The sequence below is a fragment of the Sus scrofa genome, chromosome X (genome assembly GCF_054392235.1).
Source record: "Sus scrofa isolate SSC_HxYL_T2T_F1_AM1 chromosome X, Sscrofa_HxYL_maternal_Yorkshire_Landrace_v2.0, whole genome shotgun sequence".
In the NCBI taxonomy this organism is placed as follows: Eukaryota; Metazoa; Chordata; class Mammalia; order Artiodactyla; family Suidae; genus Sus; species Sus scrofa.
Window position 1 is genome coordinate 124,661,766 of NC_139401.1, and position 23,094 is coordinate 124,684,859.

Here is a 23,094-nt window from a genome sequence, read left to right on the forward strand (position 1 = left end):
ATAAGTCATTTTGAGCATTTCCATTTTATCTCAGTTTTTATCTCTTCTATTTATAACATCAGACTTTCAGAAACCCACAATTTCACCCTCCTTTTTGGCAATTTATGCTTAAATTGTTAAAATTATGGGCTGACAGGAACAAGCATAAGTACAAGATTAAGGTTTTTATTATGTAAGGGAGAAAGAGATGAACTGTAGCAGTAGTTGCTTTCTAATTATTTTTCAAAGCTTTTCACAGTAGCAGTACTGGCACAAATATAGCATTCCAATCTTCTTTTTTTTTTTTTTTCCTGTGAACCAGCCAAGTTTGAATTCTCTCTTTAAATTAATCCAAGTGGTATTATTCCTGTATCATCTAGATTTTTTCCAGTTAAAATGAAATTCTTTGGGCCTTTTTTTCTGATAAAAATTACTAACCTTCACTTTCCCCTGAAGGCTGTCCTGGGTTGTTTCACTTTCTGCACTTGGATAAGCATTAACCCATTTACAGGTGACTGAGGCAATTGTTTTAAAAATATAAAGGGCAATTGGTTGCCTATGTATAACCATTTGTGTAGTATGGATCTGTGTTCTCAGGTATAGACCAACAAACTACAATTATCAAACTGCAGTCTGCATCACACTCATTTGGAGGGTGCCTGCTAAAAGTCAGATTGCTGGGCTCTATCCCCAGAGTTTCTGACTCAGCAGCTCTGGGGTGGAGCTGGATGATGTGCATCTCTAGTAAGTTCCCAGGTAATGCCGATGCTGCTGGTTGTGAGATCACACTCTGAGAACCACTGATCTAATACATGCCGTATACTCAGGAAAAGGGGAGGAGAGGATTGGCTATTATTAAAAAAGTATTCTCATATTTATAGGAGAGAGAGGGCTGATGAGTGAGAGGGTACTGCTTGCCTCTCTCAATAGCCTCTTTCTCTTTAGTGTTAGAGTTGAGCCAGGTTGCTAGAAAGGCTCCTCTCTACCAGGAAGCTCAAAGCCATCACTTCATGTAGACAGAAAGTCTCAAGTGAGACAGCTGGTAGAAAGAAACCTAAGATAGAGGTTGAACACATGAAATCACCTTTACGATAAAAATTGGTCAGTGGTGGAGTTCCCGTCGTGGCGCAGTGGTTAACGAATCCGACGAGGAACCATGAGGTTGCGGGTTCGGTCCCTGCCCTTGCTCAGTGGGTTAACCATCCGGCGTTGCTGTGAGCTGTGGTGTAGGTTGCAGACGCGGCTCGGATCCCGCGTTGCTGTGGCTCTGGCGTAGGCCGGTGGCTACAGCTCCGATTCAACCCCTAGCCTGGGAACCTCCATATGCCGCTGGAGCGGCCCAAAGAAATAGCAACAACAACAACAAAAAAAAAAAAGACAAAAAAAAAAAAAAAAAAAAAATTGGTCAGTGGAGTTCCCGCCATGGTGCAGTAGGTTATGGATCTAATTGCAGCGGCTGGGGTTGCTGCCGAGGTGAGGGTTTGATCCCCAGCCCAGTGCAGTGGGTTAAAAGGATCAGGCGTTGCCGCAGCTGTGGCTTAGATTCAACCCCTGGTCTGGGAACTTCCCTATGCCATGGGTGAGTCCATAAAAAAAAATAATTGGTCGAAAAATTTCAAGTAGTCTAACCTAATGAAGCCTCTGGACTGGAGTCATGGCTCTACCACCTACTAACTTTGTGACCTTGGAAAAATCTCTTCATCTCTCTGAACTTTAAATATTAGACTTAATCAAATCTACTGTACACAGCTATAAAGATTACTGAATATGTTTGTAAACTATAAAGTGTTATATAGGTGTTGATTGCCATTGCTGGGTGTAAGAGTAACCTCAGTACCAAGAACATATCTTAAGATAACACAGAAGATACAATACATAATCACTGGACTGAATTACTGGAATCAGAGTATATACTCAGACACACCATGGGCATAGCTACAAGACTGGGAGGGGACATGAAAGAGGAGGCTATCCCCACAATTTTTTCAGGATGGGTTGAAACCATTTGGTTGTCCAAAGGATAAATGTCTGATCATAAAAGAGCCCATTTTTTCCCAACTGAGTTGAGCAGTCTACTTCTTTTTGTTTTCAAGTCAAACATAAACAGTGTCCTAAACATATCTTCCTATTTTTTATTTAATACCAATGTGGATCACTTTGAAAGAGGTTAAGCAAGTGTTTTTGATGGTAGTGATGGGAACTAATTACACTGACTGATTTTAGGTAAAATAAAAGCCCTACAGATCTTAAATTATGACTCATTAAGGAGAAAACTGGTTATACTTAATTTTGTGTGTACTGGTCCACTGAATGCTAAATGGCCTAAGAAACCACTTCAAGACTTTCTTTGCATTTTCATTCAGGTAGTTTCTACACATATAAATTGATCATGATGGCAAGTTGTTTTTACACCGTATAAATTAAAGTGGTGGTCTATTATCTTAGTGATTTGATGGCAATCACACCCAGAAAAGCAGGTTTTGGTGGGGGAAAAGTGGTGGCTGAAATTAAAACTATAGTTTTTCTTTCTTTTTTTTGGGGGGGGGCTCTTTACCCATGGCATATAAAAGTTCCCAGGCAAGGGATGGAACCTGAGCCACAGATGTAGCAATGCTGGATCCTTAACCCACTTTGCCACAGCGGGAACTCTTGCAATTTCTTCTCACTGATCAAATTTAGCAGATCATTACCCAAAGCTCTACTTTACTTTCTGCAGTGTGAAAAAACAGTCTAGATGATAGGGCCAAGACTATGTTCCCATAGGTAAGTATGGGATCTCCTGAGGTGGAGATCTGGCCTGGATATCCTGGACTGTCTTGGCTAAGAATTAGGTGCCACATGTGGAATGGTGGCTGTTCTATCTACAGTAGCCTGGGGCTAGCCATTTTCATCCTTGGTTAGGTAAATCCATACAGCCAGGCAATTGATCTAGAACAGGCAGACCTGCTCAACTAAATCAGCTATTGGGAAAAAGTTCACCAGAGGTGGCTATAACTCAATTTTTTGTGTGTGAAAAAAAATGGTGCAGGTTAATGCCTTTTACTGGGACTAGAGTAGTTCTACCTAGACAGCTTTGTCCCTGGATGAAAACTTCTGGTTTAAAAAGGCTGAGGTCAGCTGTGGCAGCTGAAGTCACCTACAAAAGAAACTTCTGGGAACACTCTCAAGGGAAAAGCATTCGTTCATCCATTTCTTATTCTGTCCTTTAGTGACTCAGTGTCTCTGTGGGATTCTGGAGTCCTAGAGTCAGATCTTAATAAAATGCTAACTGGAGAGTCCTTCCACCCTTGTGGCCATAGTTGTCCAGAGGAGACTCTGACCCAGGCAAAGCTGTGTAAAGAACAGAAATAGAGAGCAGGAGGTGGGGACTGAAATAAGAAAGAGAATTTTGAAGTATATATAAATCGGCACCATTCAAAATGAGTGTGAAGCCCTGTTCCAGTCACACAGTTCCATTAAATGAAATCTGCATCCCCCAGTCACAGAAATGACATTTCCACAGCCTTGACATTCTAAATATCAAGAGAATTAAATGCAAGCCAAAAAAATCCCCTCAGCTTACAAAGATCATTACATGATAAACAGTAAATTCGGACAAAAGGAAAAACTTTCTCAATACTGGTAATAAAAGCACTTAAGAAATCATCATTTAGGAGTTCCCGTCTTGGCGCAACGGAAACAAATCCGACTAGGAACCATGAGATTGCAGGTTCGATCCCTGGCCTTGCTCAGTGGCTTAAGGCTCTGGCATTGCTGTGAGCTGCGGTGTAGGTCACAGACGCGGCTCAGATCTGGCGTGGCTGTGGTGTAGGCTGGCAGCAACAGCTCCGGTTAGACCCCTAGCCCGGGAACCTCCATATGTCGCAGGTGTGGCCCTAAAAAAATTAAAAAAAAAAAGAAAAGAAAAAAAAAAGGAAAAAAAAAAAAGAAATCATTATTTAAAGAATTACAGCTAGATGGCATTGCACTTGAAAACAAATGCACCTGGGTTAGCAGTTGAGGTCAAAGCCTGAACTACATTGGTATGTGAAGCAAAAAGCATTTAGAGGAGTGCATGCCCTCACAGTTTCCCTTCATTTAAATCCTTGCACTGGAACAAACAACTCTGCTTTCTACGTGTATATTTCATCTGATCAGAAATGTACCAAGAAAATGTCAATAAGACAACTTTGGTCAATTTTGTTTATGGAACAAAATGCATTTATAAAATAGCTTTACTTACACTACCTCATATTCTATCCCTAAATGATTATAAATGGTGATAAAGACTACCTTTTCCAAAGCAATACCACCACCAGGTGAGTTTTAAAATGAATTTCCGTAACATTCAAATTTTAATACAGAAATCGAGGTCCTTCTCAAAAATGTCAGCAAAATAACTGATGCTACAACTCTAACAACTTTGCTTGACTTCATTACATGCCGGCATAAAGGAATTTTTGTTGAATCACATTTCCAAATGTGAAATGGTCACATGTGTTGGTAGTTCAGACTATAAGAAAAGGTATTTTCAATGTCAACTTATTTTAAGTAAAAATAAGTTCTAACCTGACCAAGTTCTTCATTAAGGTCTGATGTGTTAACCAGGGCTCCTTCATTAATTTCTTCATCATAAAAGTCCTTGTCCCATGAAATGAAGAAGGAGCCCAAGAATTTTTGCATTTCTACTGTGACATACATGGACACAGGAATGATAAAGTTGAATAGAACCATAAATGACAGGAAGTCGGTGAACATTTTCAAAACCTAAAACAAAAGAAATAGTTCATGCTAATTAAATGTTAACTTCCATCTAAACATTTTATCTTTTAACTTCAAAGCTTAAAGAACTGCTCTTATCATAAAAAGGAAACTTTCCAATGACATTATATCATTGGTCAAAATGAGTATCACAGTATGTGAAATCAACATTTAAAACACTCTGAATTCTGTCACTATTCTTCAGTATATGCACCTTGACTTAACATTTTTCACTTCCTTAATTTCTTTGCTCCTCCCACCCCCAGATATGAATGTAGGATCAAAGTGTTTATGTAGGTATACATTATGTTCCTTAACATATGAAAAGCCCATAATATAATAAATAACATGCCAGACCTTGGCCAATTGCTTAAAACTCTTAACCAAAGAGTTAAAAAACAAAGATAGATGCTTAGGGTTAGAAACAAAAACAAAAACTCTAACACGTCTTAAACAGTTAATGGCTTAGGGCTACCATACAACCAAGACAAAACCCAAATCGAAAGACAGTATTATCCGAGCAGCATTTCAATAAAAGGTGCTCTGTCACGATGTGCTAGTTAAAATTTTTAACAAAAAATAAATTACCTTTAAAGTTTCCCGCTCTTTCTGAGTCTTTTGATTATACCAAGGTTCATCATTATATGGGGTGCTTTGCCAAACATATTTTAGAGTAGTGCATACTGCAGCTTTGGTCAGTAAGATAAATAAATACACAATCAGGAAGGCATTAATGGATCTGAAAAATAAGATATTATAGATTTAAAAAACATCTAATTACTTAAGATATCAACCAGGTATAATTAAAGCTTCTCCTGTGTGCGATGTGTAACCATAGCACAAACCTGAATGGATGAACCTCAGTTATCATTGCTGAAATGTTACTCTTGAGTTGTAAAACAGAAAAGCCAGCCCTGACCATCTGACCAGTTTGTTGGTCACCAATGCTCCCGAAAGTGCAATGGCTAACTGGTTTATTTTATTTTATTTTTGGCTGACTAGTTTAACACACCTTTAGAAAAGATCCTATAAAATGACAGTGCAGGCGTGCATGCGCGCGTGTGCGTGCGCACCCCCCCCCCCCCATAAACCCTTATAGAAGGAGCAGACTGTTTCCATTTCCCTGAGTCCTAAAAGTTTAGAATAGAGGGTAAAAGAGCAAATGTGAACTCTTGAAGCTTAATGTCGATTCTTCGACTTTGAAAGCAGAGCTACAGAGAGGTGTCACTGATATACTGCCTACCCCGGCCAACAGTAGGGTGAGTGAGGTCCATGCCAGTGGCACCTTGGCTGAAGGCATGTCAGGTACCCCTTCAATATTTGCCAGGAGACTATTATCTGTGTTGTACCTCTTTACATATAGTAACTAGAGGACCCCAAACTATTATCCAGCAGCAGAAGAGAAAAATTTTCATTTCTTTCTTTTTTTTTTTGTCTTTTTTTTTGCCTTTTCTAGGGCCACTCCCGTGGCATATGGAGGTTCCCAGGCTAGGGGTCTAATTAGAGCTGTAGCCACCAGCCTACACCACAGCCACAGCCACACGGGATTCAAGCCGCATCTGTGACCTACACCACAGCTCATGGCAACGCTGGATCCTTAACCCACTGAGCGAGGCTAGGGATCAAACCCGCAACTTCATGGTTCCTAGTCAGATTTGTTAACCACTGCGCCACGATGGGAACTCCAGAAATTTATATTTCAATTAAACTCTGCCCTTGAGTAGCTAAGTGAGCTTAGGTAGATCACTTATCATCTCTACGACGATTTATCTGTAAAGTGGACAGGCTAACAGGAATCACTCGAGTCTCTCAGAGAATTAAACCAGTAAGACATACGAATCTCTGAGCAGTTTCTGGAACATAAAAAGTGCTCAAAACGGTGGCATTATTACAATTGGTATTGTTTTTTCTTGTGGTTGGTTGTTATTTGGAAATACCGAGAAGTAACAATTTCAGTTCAATAACAACTAAAGAAATTGTGGTGCACACTAACTTTTCAACAGCAGAACGTTTCTGAGATTTCCCTTGGTAGTTCAATGCCATTTTGGTTTCCATTCCAGTGTAAACAGCAACTCCTAAGGAATAACACAGTGAAAACTAGGTTACAAATGAGATGGCCAATCAACTACCCACTCAGTTGGATTTACCAATCTTTTCAGTCTATAAAAGCAGAAGTTCTAAACTCTCTTCTATTCACCACCTGATATATCATTTATGGTGTAATTTTCTTTCTCCCCCCCCCATAGTGTAATTTTAGTTCTGCACAGTTTATTTGTCATACTACGAGTTATTTTACTATCTTACAAATTCCCAACACCTAAAAATAGATTAAATGGCAATTAAATGCCATGTTCAATTTTCAACTGCAGAATTTAAAACAGGCTTTAAAACGCATATTTTTAATAAGTATATCTTAAAAAGTGGTCACCATATATCTTCTTGGTATTTTTTAGCGTAGCTCCTTTCAACAAGAGATTTTCAGGTCCCAAAGACCTAAATAAAAAATGAACACAACTTATCCAAACAGCCCAACAAATAATACCATCAACTTTGGGGACATATTCTGCCCTCACACACATCTATCTCCAAAAGGTTCAGAATGTATCTGTCTACTTATATGCTTACTAACACAGGACGAGCTGAAAGAGCCTTCCCTCTGAAGTTACTTGAGGGTACAGCACAGATGGAAGTACACACAGTACCGGAGCAGCCAGCAACACAGAGAGGTAAAGAGATGCACAGAGATAAAAGGATTATGAGTCATAGACAGCAAGACAAGAACAGGACAGAGCAGCAGACAGCAAGAAAGAGAAAGAAGGGATGACAGTAAAAAACTGGGAAAGTACACATTAAGGGATCTTTGGGTACCCAGTGTTTAAGTTCCTTTTGAGTATTGGCTATAAAGACCAAGAGGAAAAGTTGAGAGAATTAACTGGATGATGGAAGAGGGAAGAAAACATCCCTTTTTATCTGAGTTGTTTCATTTAAACGATTAAGCCTTTCATTTTACTTGAGAGCAGCTAATTCTCCCAGTATTTTATCTATGGCCTAGTCCCTAAATTACTCTCCCTTAAAACACCGATTTTTTTTTTTTTTTTTTTTTTTTTTTTTTTTGCCTTTTTGCCATTTCTTGGGCCGCTCCTGCGGCATATGGAGATTCCCAGGCTAGGGGTCTAATCGGAGCTGTAGCTGCCAGCCTACACCAGAACCACAGCAACGCAGGATCCAAGCCGTGTCTTCAACCTACACCGCAGCTCACGGCAACGCCGGATCGTTAACCCACTGAGCAAGGCCAGGGATCGAACCCGAAACCTCATGGTTCCTAGTTGGATTCGTTCACCACTGCGCCACGACGGGAACTCCAAAACATGGTTCTTTAGGTACATTTCTAATATTGTTAGGCACTGCACAGCCAAGGACAATAAACACAGTGCTTAGGACATATTTGAGAATTATCAGCCAAAATGCCTGGAGCTCTACAATATTAGAAAACCTCAGTATCACTTCAAACACCACCACCCCTCCCAGGACACTGTGCTCAGTCACTGCCAGCACAACCCTACCAATGACAAGGTTAGCTACTTAAGTCACTCCAACTCCAGCTTTATTCACCCGTACACCCCTTTCTATAAAGGAAAGTATTTAACTATTTTAATAGGCTTAAAAGAGAAATATTCCTTTCCCCAAAAGGACAGATTAAAGGGAAAACTAACCTGGCAACAGCTTCAAGACTATTACTATAGATATTGATTCGGCCAACAAACCTGCAAAAAGAACATAATAGCACATGTGTCTTCCATATCCTGATAATATCTAGATACCCCAAATATGGGGATGAATCAAAACACAAATAATGCAAAAAGGGATAAGACTGAATGAACTATGAAAGCCTATTATATTTCTTTTTAAAAAGAGTTATGTTGAACCAATATGGTATGTAACATTTTCATCTTATTTAAAAAATACTATGGATTATAAGAATGTAAACTAAGACTCTCAATTGATTTTCAAGATCTATGTGGCACCGTGCATGCACACAACACCCTTCTCATTCATACTTTATATAAAAAACTGGCTTCTATTTTACATTCATGTGAAGAAAGGTTTATGGTGCTAAAATATAACTTTTCAAAACCATTAGTTCAATAGTTCTTTCATGTGAGCATAATTAGAATTTCTGGAGGGTGTATTAAACCACAGATTTCTGGGCCCCATCCTCAAGCTTCGGTTCTGGTAAGAACCTGCATTTCCCACAAGCTCCCAGGTGATGCTGACGCTACTGACCCAGGATCACCCTGTGAGGACCATGGCATTAGTGTGAGGGAACACCTGATTACCATTGTGGAAATTTCCAAACTGTGTTTTGCAGCAGCATATGAAAGTTCCTGGGCCAGTGATAGAACCAATACCTCTGCAGCGACCCAAGCCACTGCAGAGACAATGTGGGATCCTTAACCCACTGTGCCACAGTGGGAACTCCCTTGCAGCTGATCTTAATACTGATTTCAAGTGATGAGATACATGGCTTTGCACATGGTCATCTGCACTTCTGAGAAACAGGGTACAAAGTTCTAAACCACCCTTAACAAGGATGTCATGTGCATTTTACAATTTACATTAGAATTTTTTCACAGAAATTGAACTATTATTACTATATACATAAAATATGAAGGTCTGCTCATTCATTCATCATGTATTAATTGTACCAATGCTATGCTAGGTATTGGGGATACACTAACAAGCAAAAAAAATGTGTTCCTTGTCCCCAAACGGACTAGAAATCAGGCAATTACAACCTAAGTGACCACTAGGGTGGTGGAAGTACAAGATATTCTGAAGTCATACTCACTCTAGTCTAGAGAAATTAGGAATAACCTTCCTTCTCTAAAAAAAATGCCTTCCTATTTAAGGTAACTGAAAAATTTAGGAGTTACCCTAAAAATATGCAAGGATGTACATTATTCTCTAACTCAGGCAAAATCAGTCACTCCCTTTTCTGTGATTCCAAGGGCCTTTTACTCACCTTTATTATCTCACCATACTATAAGCCTATCTTTACTGTCTTATCCCCTTTGCAAACTGAGTTCACTGAAGGCAGGGAACAGCTATTTTCCTTTGTGATCCTAAGTTCCTATTATCAAGGTATATATAGAAGAAAGGAAAGAGGAACAAAGGAATGATAGGAAGGAGGGAGGGTATTATTCTGCTAGTAGGATGAATACTTTGTTTTTCTTCTGCCAGGCATTCTTGTAAGCCACATCCAACCATTTGGTCCCCCCTTATGACCAACAGCGTTCATTAACAAGATGGCTGGCATGGGTAATGGATGCCATCCATAACACTGGTACAGAATATAATTAATTGACCCACTTGGGGATAAAACCTATTATTCTACCCTCATTAACATCATGTTCTAATCAACCAAACTAACTAGTCCTAAAATTAAATAACAAATTTTTGACAGCCCACAATGACTGTGAAAACAGCAAATCCACTCCAGAAAGCCTAAGAATTGCAAAATAGAGGAAATCACACAATCCCAGTGCTCCCTCAAGGTAATTGTTTACTGTAGACAAGAAATAGCCTATATGCAACACTCAGTTCATCATGATCCTCATAAAAAAGGACAGAGGGCCTACAAATAGCATAGCCCTGCATCTCCTCCTCTCTTTAATGCTGGATGATACATAAAGTGGGGTTTTTTTTTTTTTGGTTTTAATTAACTCTGGGCAAATGCATGAGTCTGACAGATCACCCTTACAGGATGACATAGTCTTAATATCTGATGGACGGACATGTCTACAAATAACAATAATAAAAGAAAAACCGCAAGTAAGATGCCTATGCCCACAATGATTTATCTTAGGCTGGTAGCGAACAAAGATGATTTGATTCATTTGCCTGCCAAAAGAAAGAAATAGCTCATAAAAACATAAATGAAAGGAGGCTGGTAAATGGTGGGTGTTTCTTTGCAATACTGGTGGCAAAGAGAAGCAAAGCCATCAGACAGCAGTAAAATGAAACCAGGTAATTCTTACTTGTAGAGGTCAGGCTGAGGCTGTTCACATTCAATGGCTGCTCTGAGGGTATCAATGGATTCGGCTGTACACAGTTCAATGGTGTCACGTACTGCATGATGTGTCTAGGTGGAAGCAGAAGAAAAAAAAAAGTAATCGTACATCCACCTGATTTCAGGAACACTACATATTTTTAGTAAGAGGCTTTGGCAGAAAACCACAAATATTGATGCACATTTTATGGTATTATTCTTAAAATATATTATGAATAATTAGAAAGATAACTCTTGCTATGCTGAGAGGGGATTTCAAAGATAATGAGAAAACTAAAAGCTTTTCTTGATACTGACAGCAGAAAGAATTCCATTTGCAGCATGCACATAATTAACTCCATGAAAAACTTAATGCATTGATTTTTTTTCTCCTATTTACAGAACTCAGACCTATTACTTTGCTCACAATATTATATGGTGATGTCAACATACATGTAAGGATTGAACAAACTCTTTTGGTCATAAGAATGCTAACATTTTGCCAACAGAAAGAATAAAATCACTAATAGTCCCCATTACACGAATAGCATAATTAATGATTTCGAAAATGCTTCAAGTGGCTACAATCCATGTAAGGGGGAGGGAGATGATGTGTCTTGCTTTGGTCAGACAGTTAGAATCGTCTACTAGTGTATGATATGTACTTACCTAATTGACCCAAAACTTACGGAAGGCTCCAACGAACCCATTTATAAGTTATCAAAGAAGGGCTAACACAGACTGAAAGACTGCACCACTTAGGCTGAAGGGAAAGCTGTCGTAAGGTCTTCGGAGAACTGCCTGAGCTGTATTTAAAACTATCTTCTGACGTTGAAAGCCTATGTACTTTCAGCTGATTGACCAGATCAACTTAACTGAGAAAGAGACTACTTGAATGTTTTTTTTCCCTCTAAACAACTTTTTCCCCTATTAGAGAATCTTCAGGTAAATTCTCAACTTTCATCCTGACATTCCCTCAAATATAACTTTGTTTTTGAATAGTTTAAATGGGCCTGGTTCATCAGCATGCTCTTGAAGTACAAAATTAGTTATCTAACAGGCATTCAAGCTCCCTTTGCATATACTGAGTCCTGATACTCAACCGCAGACGAGGAAAGCCTTTAAAGATGATACACAAAGAGGCGAGGACATTATTTCCCGTCCTTAAAGACAGCATATAGAGGATGTATCCTCATGCTCTGTGGAGCTCTGAATGATAGCCAAGAACTGACTGTGCCAGAAAGTACCAGGGAAGTAAGTTATCCTCCAGTTTGAACAAATTTACCCAAACACATTTGTAATTCTTCCTAGTCGCAATAAAGCAAATATTTGCCAAACTACACCCTAAGGTATTTTTAAAAAGTAATCAGACTATTCCAGGTTAGATTTTCTATATGCCAGGAATAAACATATTTAAGAGAAGATATTCATCACTTTAAAAATAAAAATAGGGAGTTCCTGACGTGGCGCAGTGGTGAACAAATCTGACTAGGAACCATGAGGTTGCGGGTTCGATCCCTGCCCTTGCTCAGTGGGTTAACGATCTGGCGTTGCCGTGAGCTGTGGTGTGGGTCGCGGATGCGGCTCAGATCCCGCGTAGCTGTGGCTCTGGCATAGGCTGGCGGCTACAACTCCGATTTGACCCCTAGCCTGGGAATCTCCATATGCCGCGGGAGCGGCTCAAGAAATGGCAAAAAGACAAAAAAATAAAAAAAATAAAAAAATAAAAATAAAAATATATCAAACTATAAGGTTGGAGTACCGTAGGGTGAAATTATTTTTATAGTTACATAGTTTCAGCCTATGACTACTCTCATTTTCAGAAGCCTAAATAAAATACTGAATGGGTTAATGTCAATATTAAATGTACACAGTGCTGTGAAAAATGTGGCGCCAATTATACGGGGTGTGGATTTCCCCACCCAACACCACCCTTTCCCCCTAAAGTTGAGTATTTGCTTAGAAATTCAAAGACAATTCTATGAAAGCTATCTTCCAATATAAAACTTACAGAAATAGGGAAAAATAAGATAAAAGATTAGGGAGCAGTGGGAAGGAGTATTTTACGATTAACTACCCTGAGCTCAAAATGTTCAGGCAAAAGGTTAGTTTAGTCTCCATTACCTTGCAATTGGATTCCCCATCAAGACTTGCTGTAGTCACATAACAGGTCCCATCGATTGTGCAGGATGATAGAAGAATAAGATCACAGGGAAAGGTTTCATCTGCCTGTACTTCTACTACATCACCGACCTAGTACAGAGAGACAAATAAATATAAATATGCTTAATTCCAAACAAAGCATTTAGCATACCTCAAACTAAAGTAAAACAGTAGCAAGAGACCAGACCTCTCCCCTCTCTGGGGGTCAGAACATTTCAGCATCCTATACCATGTGAAAGGGGATGAAAGAATATTACCCAACATTCAGAATCCTCTTTAAGGTCACAAGAAGTTATAATGCTTTCAGGTTACCTCAGTACTGCATTTTAATCTGTAATAAATGATTTCAGCACCCAGGGACTCTTTTCTTTCTGATGTTTTCCTGGCATTGGTGTTTGATAAGAGAATGACCATTATCACTTCATGAATGAATCAAGAAAATCTACACATCTTAACTTCAGCACTTTAACACTGGGCAGCTATATTATCACTTGGCATCATGGATAAATATTTCAAAATGCTTTGCCTTGCATGTGATAACAGCTATTTATTGGGGTGACAGTTCTTTCTTCGGTGCTCAGAAAATCTCACTTATTTAGAGAGACATTTGTTTTAACCACAACATTCGAAAAAAATTTTTTTTCAATTAGGTCATTTTCCAACAGTTTGTCTGCACTCAACAAGTACCCAAAGCTGGAGTTCCCGTCGTGGCTCAGTGGTTAGCGAATCCAACTAGGAACCATGAGGTCGCGGGTTCGATCCCTGGCCTTGCCCAGTGGGTTAACGATCCGGCGTTGCCGTGAGCTGTGGTGTAGGTTGCAGACGCAGCTTGGATCCTGCGTTGCTGTGGCTCTGGCGTAGGCTGGCAGCTACAGCTCTGATTCGACCCCTAGCCTGGGAACCTCCATATGCCATGACAGAGGCCCAAGAAAATGGCAAAAAGACAATAAATAAATGTCATCATGATCAAAACAAAACAAAACAAAAACAAGTACCCAAAGCTCAAGTAGAGGAAAAACATGAGAGATGAAATTGCGAACCATTTCTAGTGTATAATTTAATAATGTAGGAAATAAATCATAATGATTAAAACATAGATCTTTAGAACTTGACTTTATGTCCTAGCTCTATCACTTAACTATATGACCTTGGGTGAAGTGTCTTTGATGATTGCAACTACCTCGTCAAATTGCTTTGAGTATGAAATGAGGATATAGGTAAAGTGTTTTGCAAAGTATCTGGCACATATTCACCATTTGATTAATAGTTGTTGATTATAATTATTACTAATACTCTGCAACAACTTTACTTCCACCTTATGAATAGTCATAAAAATTTTTTTTGAAGGCTGTAAGAAATTATTCAGTCCAGTGCATCCCAAAATTTTTTACGCCAGGGCACATATAGGAAAAGTTAAGTAAAAAAAAAAAGGGGGGTGGGGAGTTCCCATCATGGCGCAGTGGTTAACGAATCCGACTAGGAACCATGAGGTTGCAGGTTCGGTCCCTGCCCTTGCTCAGTGGGTTAACGATCCGGCGTTGCTGTGAGCTGTGGTGTAGGTTGCAGACACGGCTCGGATCCCGCGTTGCTCTGGCTCTGGCATAGGCTGGTGGCTACAGCTCCGACTGGACCCCTAGCCTGGGAACCTCCATATGCCGCGGGAGCGGCCCAAGAAATAGCAATAACAACAACAAAAAAGACAAAAGACAAAAAAAAAAAAAGAAAAGAAAGAAAAGTTAAGTAGCACTTTGGTACAGCACCTCCGGATAAAGGGAGGAAGGAGGCTGCTGCTGATAGAAGACAACCCACTTTAGGAGGGAGTCTGTCTGGCTCACCAACTTGGACACACTGGTTGTGAAACGCTGAATAAATGATATGTCTGCCTTCCATTTGCTACATGATTTGGCAGTTAAAGATCAGGACTTAAAGATTTATTCAGGATCAATTTTATTTTCTTTGCCAATCTTAATCAGTAGCCAAGAGCAACAGCATCAGTAATGGATCTAATTTGTGAGTAATATTTTATTTTCTTGGATCTTTCTTTCCTCACATACATAAACACTCATGTTGCTAACATAAAACCACAATCTATGCTTAGGCACACAGAAGAAAAATAACAAACAAAATACGAATGCATCTTAGAAGAAGGAAACAAAGGACAGAACATGATTTCCAGGCACCGATAAAGAAAACACACAGACAGCATTTCTTCTACATTTACAATTTGCTCGGACGTATAAAGGTCTGCGCCCCTGGGGTGCAAGTTAAGGCTGGTAAGATGGACAGGGACCAGATCACAAAAGGCTTGACGGGTCAGACTCAGGAGTTTAGGCCTCATCCGGAAGAACAACACGACGATGATGGGGAGACAGGACTGCCTTTAAGAAAGGTAACAACACGGTTCCGTTAGGAAATCAACTCCAGAGTTCCGCTTCCACTTAGTATGTACAAAACCACAAGAGAACATCACTATCCCTCGTCATAAATATTAGAAACAGCCACGTAATCAACAGAATCATAATTTTTTCAGTTCATCGGTGAGCTGAGGTTGTAGGGCAAGCAAGTAAACTGAATTTTGAAGGGTGAAAAGTCCCTCTGAGGAGAGACAGAATAAACTGTTTCACAACTGACAGCACCAGAGGAAGAGACTGCTGCCATAAAAATGCCCAAGAAGAAAATAACTAGATTTTTAACCAATTGTAAAAGGCTTTGTGGGGCAAACGTGCCAGTTTGGAATCTCTGCAAGGCTGAGAGAAAAGAGGAGACCATAAGCCCAGTTCTTCTCGCTAGGAATCCATTGGGTGCTCATGAGAAAGCATGAGGACAGGAGGTCTAAAAGCGCCTTCCTCACTGGCACAGGTTGTGGAGGACTGCTGCAGAGGATCCGACACAAAACATGCCAGAACTGTGGACCCCTTCTCTCATACGAGGCAGAAAGCATCTGCGTCTAAGAGAAAGGCAAGAAATCCTCCCTGGCATAGCCTCAGGGAAATGTACCCACCACTAGAGGAGAGGGAGAAGTAGAGCCATCTGCTACTGGGGATGGGAAAGGAAACCCACTCACAGTGAGGACCTAGCACTGAAAAAAGGCAAAGTTCAGCTGCCATGGGAGGCTGGGGGAAGGGATGCTGAGGATTGTTGAGTAAAGTTCCACCCTGAGGCAAAGGTACATACAACCTGCCTAATATTGAGATAGGAGAACCAGGAAACCACTGTTCCCACCAGGAGCCTTGCAAAGAATAACAAGAAAGAGCATCAACCGCTGGGGGAAGAAAAAGGGCATAGAGAAAGGCATGCACCGTGTCGCAGGAATGTAGGACCTGCTGAAAGCAGAGAATGGAATAGGAACACTGAGAAAGACTCTTTGGCACCCCAGTAATTCAGGAATTTAAAAGTCCAGTGGTATACTGCAACTAGCTACAGCAAAACCCAAAGCCAGCCAACTCCTGACTAGACTGACTCATCCCCAACACCAGTGAGCTGACACAAGAGGCCTGCCATTTCAGAACAGATATGGTTTATCTACCTCAGTCTCTAGCATTCTTTTGCATACACTGTTCAAAATTCAATTAAAAAAAATAAGACACACAAAACCAAGACAAAAATGACCTATCAAAAAAAATTTAGATTTTGGATTTAGGAAACAGGTATATAAAAATAGCTATGATTAAGATATTAAAGTATTTACTAGAAAAGGAAAACAACATACATGAGTAGATAAGGAATTTGGGCATAAGATGGAAACCACACACACAAAAAAGGCAAATGGAAAAGGCAGAAATGGGGAGGCAGGGGATTAAGATGGCGGAACAGAAGGACTGGAGCTCAACTTCTCTCCTAAAAATAACAAAATTCACAACAAAAGGCTGAGCACCCTTCACCCAAATGGACTGGAAACCTTAAAAAAGATACCCTACCCCAGAAGAAAAAGAGGAGGCCACATCAAGAGGTAGGAGGGGTGATTTTGCGATATAAACAACCCTACACCTCTGGGGTGGGAAGCTCCACAGACTGAAAACTAACTGGTTCACAGAGACTCACCTACAGGAGGGAGAGTTCTGAGCCACACATCAAACTCCCACGTGCGGGGATCTGGCATGGGGAGAAAGAACCCCGGAGCATCTGGCATTGAAGGCCAGTGGGGCTTATGCACAGGAGCTCCACGGGACTGGGGGAAACGGAGACCCCATTCTTAAAAGGTGCACACAGACTTTCACGTGCACTGGGTCCCAGGACAGAGCAAAGTCTTCCATGGGAATCTGCCAAACCTGACTGCAGTTCTTGGAGGACATCCTGGGAAAACAGGGGTGGACGTGTCTTGTTGTGAGGGAAGGACATTGAAAGCAAAGTTCTTGGGAATATTCAGCAGCTTGCCTTTCTCTGGAGGTGGCCCCACCCTTCAGTCAGATGCTGAGAAGCCCCAGGGCAAACAACAATCCAGGTGGGATCACAGCCCCACCCCTCAGGAAACAGGCTACCTAAAGAGACTCAGGCACACAGTTGCCTCTAATCCCATCCAGAGACTAAGCCCCACCCACCAGAGGGATTAGAATCACCTCCACCTACCAGGGGGCAGGCATCAGCCCCTCCCATCAGGAAGCCTACAGCAAGCCCCCCCCATACCGACTTCAGCCACAGAGGGGCAGACATCAGAAGGAAGAGAGGCTACAACTCTATTATCTGTAAAAAGGTCACCACACCAAAAACCTATAAACATGAAAAGACAGAGAACTATAACTCAGATGAGGGAGAAAGGAAAAACCCCAGAAAAACAGCTAAGTGATCAGGAGATTCTCAGCCTCCAGGAAAAAGACTTTAGACTGTTGATGCTGAAGATGATGCAAGACATTGGAAATAAACTGGAGGCAAAGATGGATAACTTACAGGAAACACTGACCAAAGAGATACAAGATATAAAACTTAAACAAGAAGAGATGCAAAAGACAATAACTGAAATTAAAAAATTCACTAGAAGCAGCTAACAGCAGAATACGGGAGGCAGAAGAACAAATAAGCGAGGTGGAGGACAGATGAGTGGAAATTACGGATGCAGAACAGAAAAGAGAAAAAAGATTGAAAACAAATGAAGAGAGTCTCAGAGAACTCTGGGACCATGTAAAACGCACCAACATCCGTATTATACGGGTGCCAGATGGAGAAGAGAGAGAGGAGACAGAAAAAATATTCCAAGAGATAATAGCCAAAAACTTCCCTAACATGGGGAAAGAACCACTCACTCAAATCGAGGAAGCACAACGAGTACCATATAAAATAAACTCAAGGAGGAGCACCCCAAGACACATACTAATCAAAATGACCAAAATTAAAGACAAAGAGAAAATCCTGAAAGCAGCTAGGGAAAAGAAACAAGTAACATACAAGGGAACCCCAATAATGTTATCGGCAGATTTTTCAACAGAAACTCTGCAGGCCAGAAGGGAGTGGCATGATATACTTAACGTGATGAAAGGAAAAAACCTCCAACCAAGATTGCTTTACCCAGCAAGGCTCTCATTCAGATTTGAAGGAGAAATCAAAACCTTCACAGATAAGCAAAAGCTGAGAGAATTCAGCAACACTAAACCAGCCTTACACCAAATACTAAAGGAACTTCTCTAGGCAGAAAAGAACAAGAGAAGAAGGAAAGAAAAAAGGAGTAGTAAAACCAAATCCAAAGTAATTAATAAAATGGCAATAAGAACATATCTATCAATAATTACCTTAAATGTGAATGGGCTAAACGCCCCAACCAAAAGACACAGACTGGCTGAATGGATACAAAAACAAGACCCATATATATGCTGTCTTCAAGAGATCCACTTCACTTCTAGGAACACATAGAAATTGCAAGTGAGAGGATGGAAGAACATATTTCATGCAAACAGGGATCAAAAGAAAGCTGGAGTAGCCATACTCATAACAGACAAAATACACTTTAAAATGAACAATATTTTCAGGGACAAAGAAGGTCATTACATAATGACCAAAGGATCAATCCAAGAAGAAGATATACCAATTTTAAGTATCTACACACCCAACATAGGTTCAGCACAATATGTAAGGCACCTGCTAACAACCTTAAAAGGACAAATCGACAATAACACAATCATAGTGGGGGACTTTAACACCCCACTCACAGCAATGGACAGATCATCCAGACAGAAAATCAATAAGGAAACACAGGCCCTGAATGAAGCATTAAATCAGATGGACTTACTAGACATTTATAGGACATTCCATCCAAAGGAACAGAGTATACATTTTTGTCAAGTGCACCTGAAACATTCTCTAAGACTGAACACATCCTGGGCTACAAATCCAACCTTGGTAACTTTAAGAAAATTGAAATCATATCAAGCATCTTCTGACCACAATGCTATATGACTGGAAATCAACAACAAGAAAAACACGGCAAAAAACACAAACATGTGGAGACTAAACAACATGCTACTAAACAACCAATGCATCACTGAAGAAATCAAAGAGGAAATTAAAAAATACCTAGAAGCAGATGACAACAAAGATATGACATTCCAAAACCTATGGGATGCAGCAAAAGCCATTCTAAGAGGAAAGTTTATAGCAATAAAAGCCCACCTCAGGAAACAAGAAGAAGCTCAAATAAACAACCTAACTTTACATCTAAAGCAGCTCGAGAGAGAAGAACAGACAAGACCTAAAGTTAGTAGAAGGAAAGAAATCATAAAGATCAGAGCAGAAATCAATGAGATAGAAACAAAGAAAACCATAGAAAAGATCAAGGAAACAAAAAGCTGGTTCTTTGAAAAGATCCACAAAATTGATAAACCCCTAGCCAGACTTATCAAGAAAAAAAGAGAGAGGACTCAAATCAATAAAATTAGAAATGAAAAAGAAGTAACAACAGACATCACAGAAATACAAAGGATCATAAGAGACTACTATATGCAACTATATGCCAATAAAACGGAAAACCTAGAAGCAATGGACAAATTCTTAGAAAAGTACAATCTTCCAAGACTAAATCAAGATGAAATAGAAAAGATGAACGGACCCATCACAAGAACTGAAATGGAAACTGTGATTTTAAAACTTCCAACAAACAAAAGTCCAGGACCAGATGGCTTCACAGGCGAATTCTATCAAACATTTAGAGAAGAGCTAGCACCTCTCCTTCTGAAACTATTTCAAAAAATTGCAGAGGAAGGGATACTCCCAAACCCATTCTATGAGGCCACCATCACCCTGATACCAAAACCAGACAAAGATTCCCACAGAAAAAGAAAACGACAGGCCAATTTCACTGATGAACATCGATGCAAAAATCCTCAACAAAATACTAGCAAACCACATCCAACAATACACTAAAAGGATTGTACACCATGATCAAGTGGGATTTATCCCAAGGATGCAAGGGGTCTTCAATATCCATGAATCCATCAGTGGGATACACCATATTAACAAACTGAAGAATAAAAACCATATGATCCTCTCAATAGATGCGGAAAAAGCCTTTGACAAAATCCAAAACCCTTCAGAAAGTGGGCATAATGGGAACCTACCTCAACATCATCAAGGCCACATGACAAACCCACAGCAAACATCATTCTCAATGGGGAAAAGCTGAAAGAATTCCCACTGAGATCAGGAACAAGACAAGGATGTCCGCTCTTGCCATTACTCTTCAACATAGTTCTGGAAGTCCTCGCCACAGCAATCAGAGAAGTAAAAGAAATAAAAGGAATCCAAATTGGAAAGGAAGAAGTAAAACTATCACTATTTGCAGATGACATGATACTATACCTAGAGAATCCTAAAGACTCTACCAGAAAACTGTTAGAGCTCATCCACGAATTTGGCAAAGTCGCAGGATACAAAATCAATACACAGAAATCGATGGCATTTCTATATACTAAGAATGAAAGAGCAGAAAAAGAAATTAGGGAAGCAATCCCGTTTATCATCGCATCCAAAAGAATAAAATACTTAAGAATAAACCTACCTAAAGAGACAAAAGACCTGTACTCTGAAAACTATAAGACCCTGATGAAAGAAATCAAAGATGACACAAATAGATGGAAAGATGTACCATGCGTGTGGATTGGAAGTTATTTAATATTACCAAAATGACTATACTACCTAAGGCAATCTACAGATTCAATGCAATCCCTATCAAATTACCAAGGGCAGTTTTCACAAAACTCGAACAAAATATTTTAAAGTTTGTTTGGAAGCACAAAAGACCCAGAATAGCCAAACACATCCTGAAAAAGAAAAATGGAACTGGAGGAATCAGGCTCCCAGACTTCAGACTATACTACAATGCAACAATCATCAAAACTGTATAGTACTGGCACAAAGACCGAAATATAGATCAGTGGAACAGGATAGAAAGCCCAGAATTAAACCCACGCACCTACAGCCAACTAATCTATAACAAAGGAGGCAAGGATATACAATGGAGAAAGGACAGCTTGTTCAATAAGGGGTGCTGGGAAAACTGGACAGCCTCATGGAAAAGAATGAAATTAGAACACTCCCTAACACCATACACAAAAATAAACTCCAAGTGGATTAAAGACCTAGATATAAGACCAGACACTATAAAACTCTTAGAGGAAAACATAGGCCAAACACTCTCTGACATAAACGACAGCAACATCTTCTCAGATCCACCTTTCAGAGTATTGACAATAAAAACAAAAATAAACAAATGGGACCTAATCAAACTTCAAGTTTCTGCACAGCAAAGGAAACCCTAAACAAAACGAAAGACAACTCACAGAATGGGAGAAAATATATGCAAGGGAATCGACAGACAAGGGATTAATCTCCAAAATTTACAAACACATTCTGCAGCTCCATACCAAAAAAACAAACAACCCCATCAAAACATGGGCAGAAGATCTAAACAGACAGTTCTCCAAAGAAGACATACAGATGGCCAAGAAACACATGAAAGGATGTTCAACATCACTCATGATTAGAGAGATGCAAATCAAAACCACTCTGAGGTACCACCTTCCACCAGCCAGAATGGCCATCATCCAAAAGTCTACAAACAATAAGTGCTGGAGAGGGGGTGGAGAAAAAGGAACCCTAGTACACTGTTGGTGGGATTGTAAATCGGTGCAACCACTGTGGAAAACAGTATGGAGATTCCTCAGAAAACTAAACATAGAACTACCATCTGATCCAGCAATCCCACTCCTGGGCATCTATCCAGAGAAAACCATGACTCGCAAAGACACATGTACTCCAATGTTCATTGGGGCACTATTTACCATAGCCAAGACATGGAAACAACCTAAATGTCCAATGACAGAGGAGTGGCTAAAGAAGATGCGGTACATATACACAATGGAATATTACTCAGCCATTAAAAAGAACGAAATACCAGCATTTTTTGCAACATGGATGGACCTGGAAAGTATCATGCTAAGTGAAGTCAGCCATACAATGAGACACCAACATCCAATGCTTTCACTGACATGTGGAATCTGAAAAAAGGACAGACGGAACTTCTTTGCAGAACAGATGCTGCCTCACAGACATTGAAAAACTTATTGTCTCAGGAGGAGACAGTTTGGGGGGGGGGAGGGGATGTGCTTGGGCTGTGGGATGGAAATCCTGTGGAATTGGATTGTGATGATGATTATACAACTACAGATGTGATAAATTCATTTGAGTAATAAAAAAAAGTTAGAAATGAAAAACATGATATCAGGGAACTCCCTGGTGGCCTAACAGTTGAGGATCCAGCGTTTTCACTGCCATAGCCTCCATGTGTCTTAACTTCCACATTTTGAGGGTACAGCCCCAAAAAAAGAAAAAAAAGGACAAGAAGAAAAACATGATATCAGAGATAAAGATTTCCTCAATGGGCTTATCAGTGGACTGGATACACAATGGAAATAATCAGTAAACCTGGAGAAACTCTTCCAATATTTCTAATACCAAAACCCATATTCTTTCCTTTACAAATAACTGTGGTTTTTTTTTTTTTTTTTTTTTTGTCCTTCTAGGGCCGGCTAGCGGTCAAATCGGAGCTGCAGCTGCCATCCTACGCCACAGCCACAGCAATGTGGGATCAGAGCTGCGTCTGAGACCTACACCACAGCTCATGGCAATGCCGGATCTTTAACTCACTGAATAAGGCCAGGGATCCAACCTACGTCCTCATG

At 40.1% G+C, this 23,094-nt stretch overlaps 1 protein-coding gene across 37 annotated transcripts in view; it reads right to left on the reverse strand.

Moving 5' to 3' along the window:
• Positions 1-23,094, reverse strand: part of ATP11C (ATPase phospholipid transporting 11C) — a 180,488-nt gene that overhangs the window by 58,518 nt on the left and 98,876 nt on the right. For all 37 annotated transcript variants that reach the window (XR_014835874.1, XR_014835873.1, XR_014835870.1 and 34 more), the window contains 7 exons: positions 12,893-13,021; positions 10,758-10,861; positions 8,433-8,483; positions 7,148-7,212; positions 6,713-6,794; positions 5,308-5,458; positions 4,528-4,725 (listed from right to left, as the gene is read on the reverse strand). Coding sequence is in view for 31 of the 37 variants with exons in the window: in XM_085008884.1 (XP_084865010.1) it covers positions 4,528-4,725; positions 5,308-5,458; positions 6,713-6,794; positions 7,148-7,212; positions 8,433-8,483; positions 10,758-10,861; positions 12,893-13,021 (780 nt within the window). In the remaining 6 variants the exon portion in view is untranslated. The remainder of the gene's footprint in view (positions 1-4,527; positions 4,726-5,307; positions 5,459-6,712; positions 6,795-7,147; positions 7,213-8,432; positions 8,484-10,757; positions 10,862-12,892; positions 13,022-23,094) is intronic.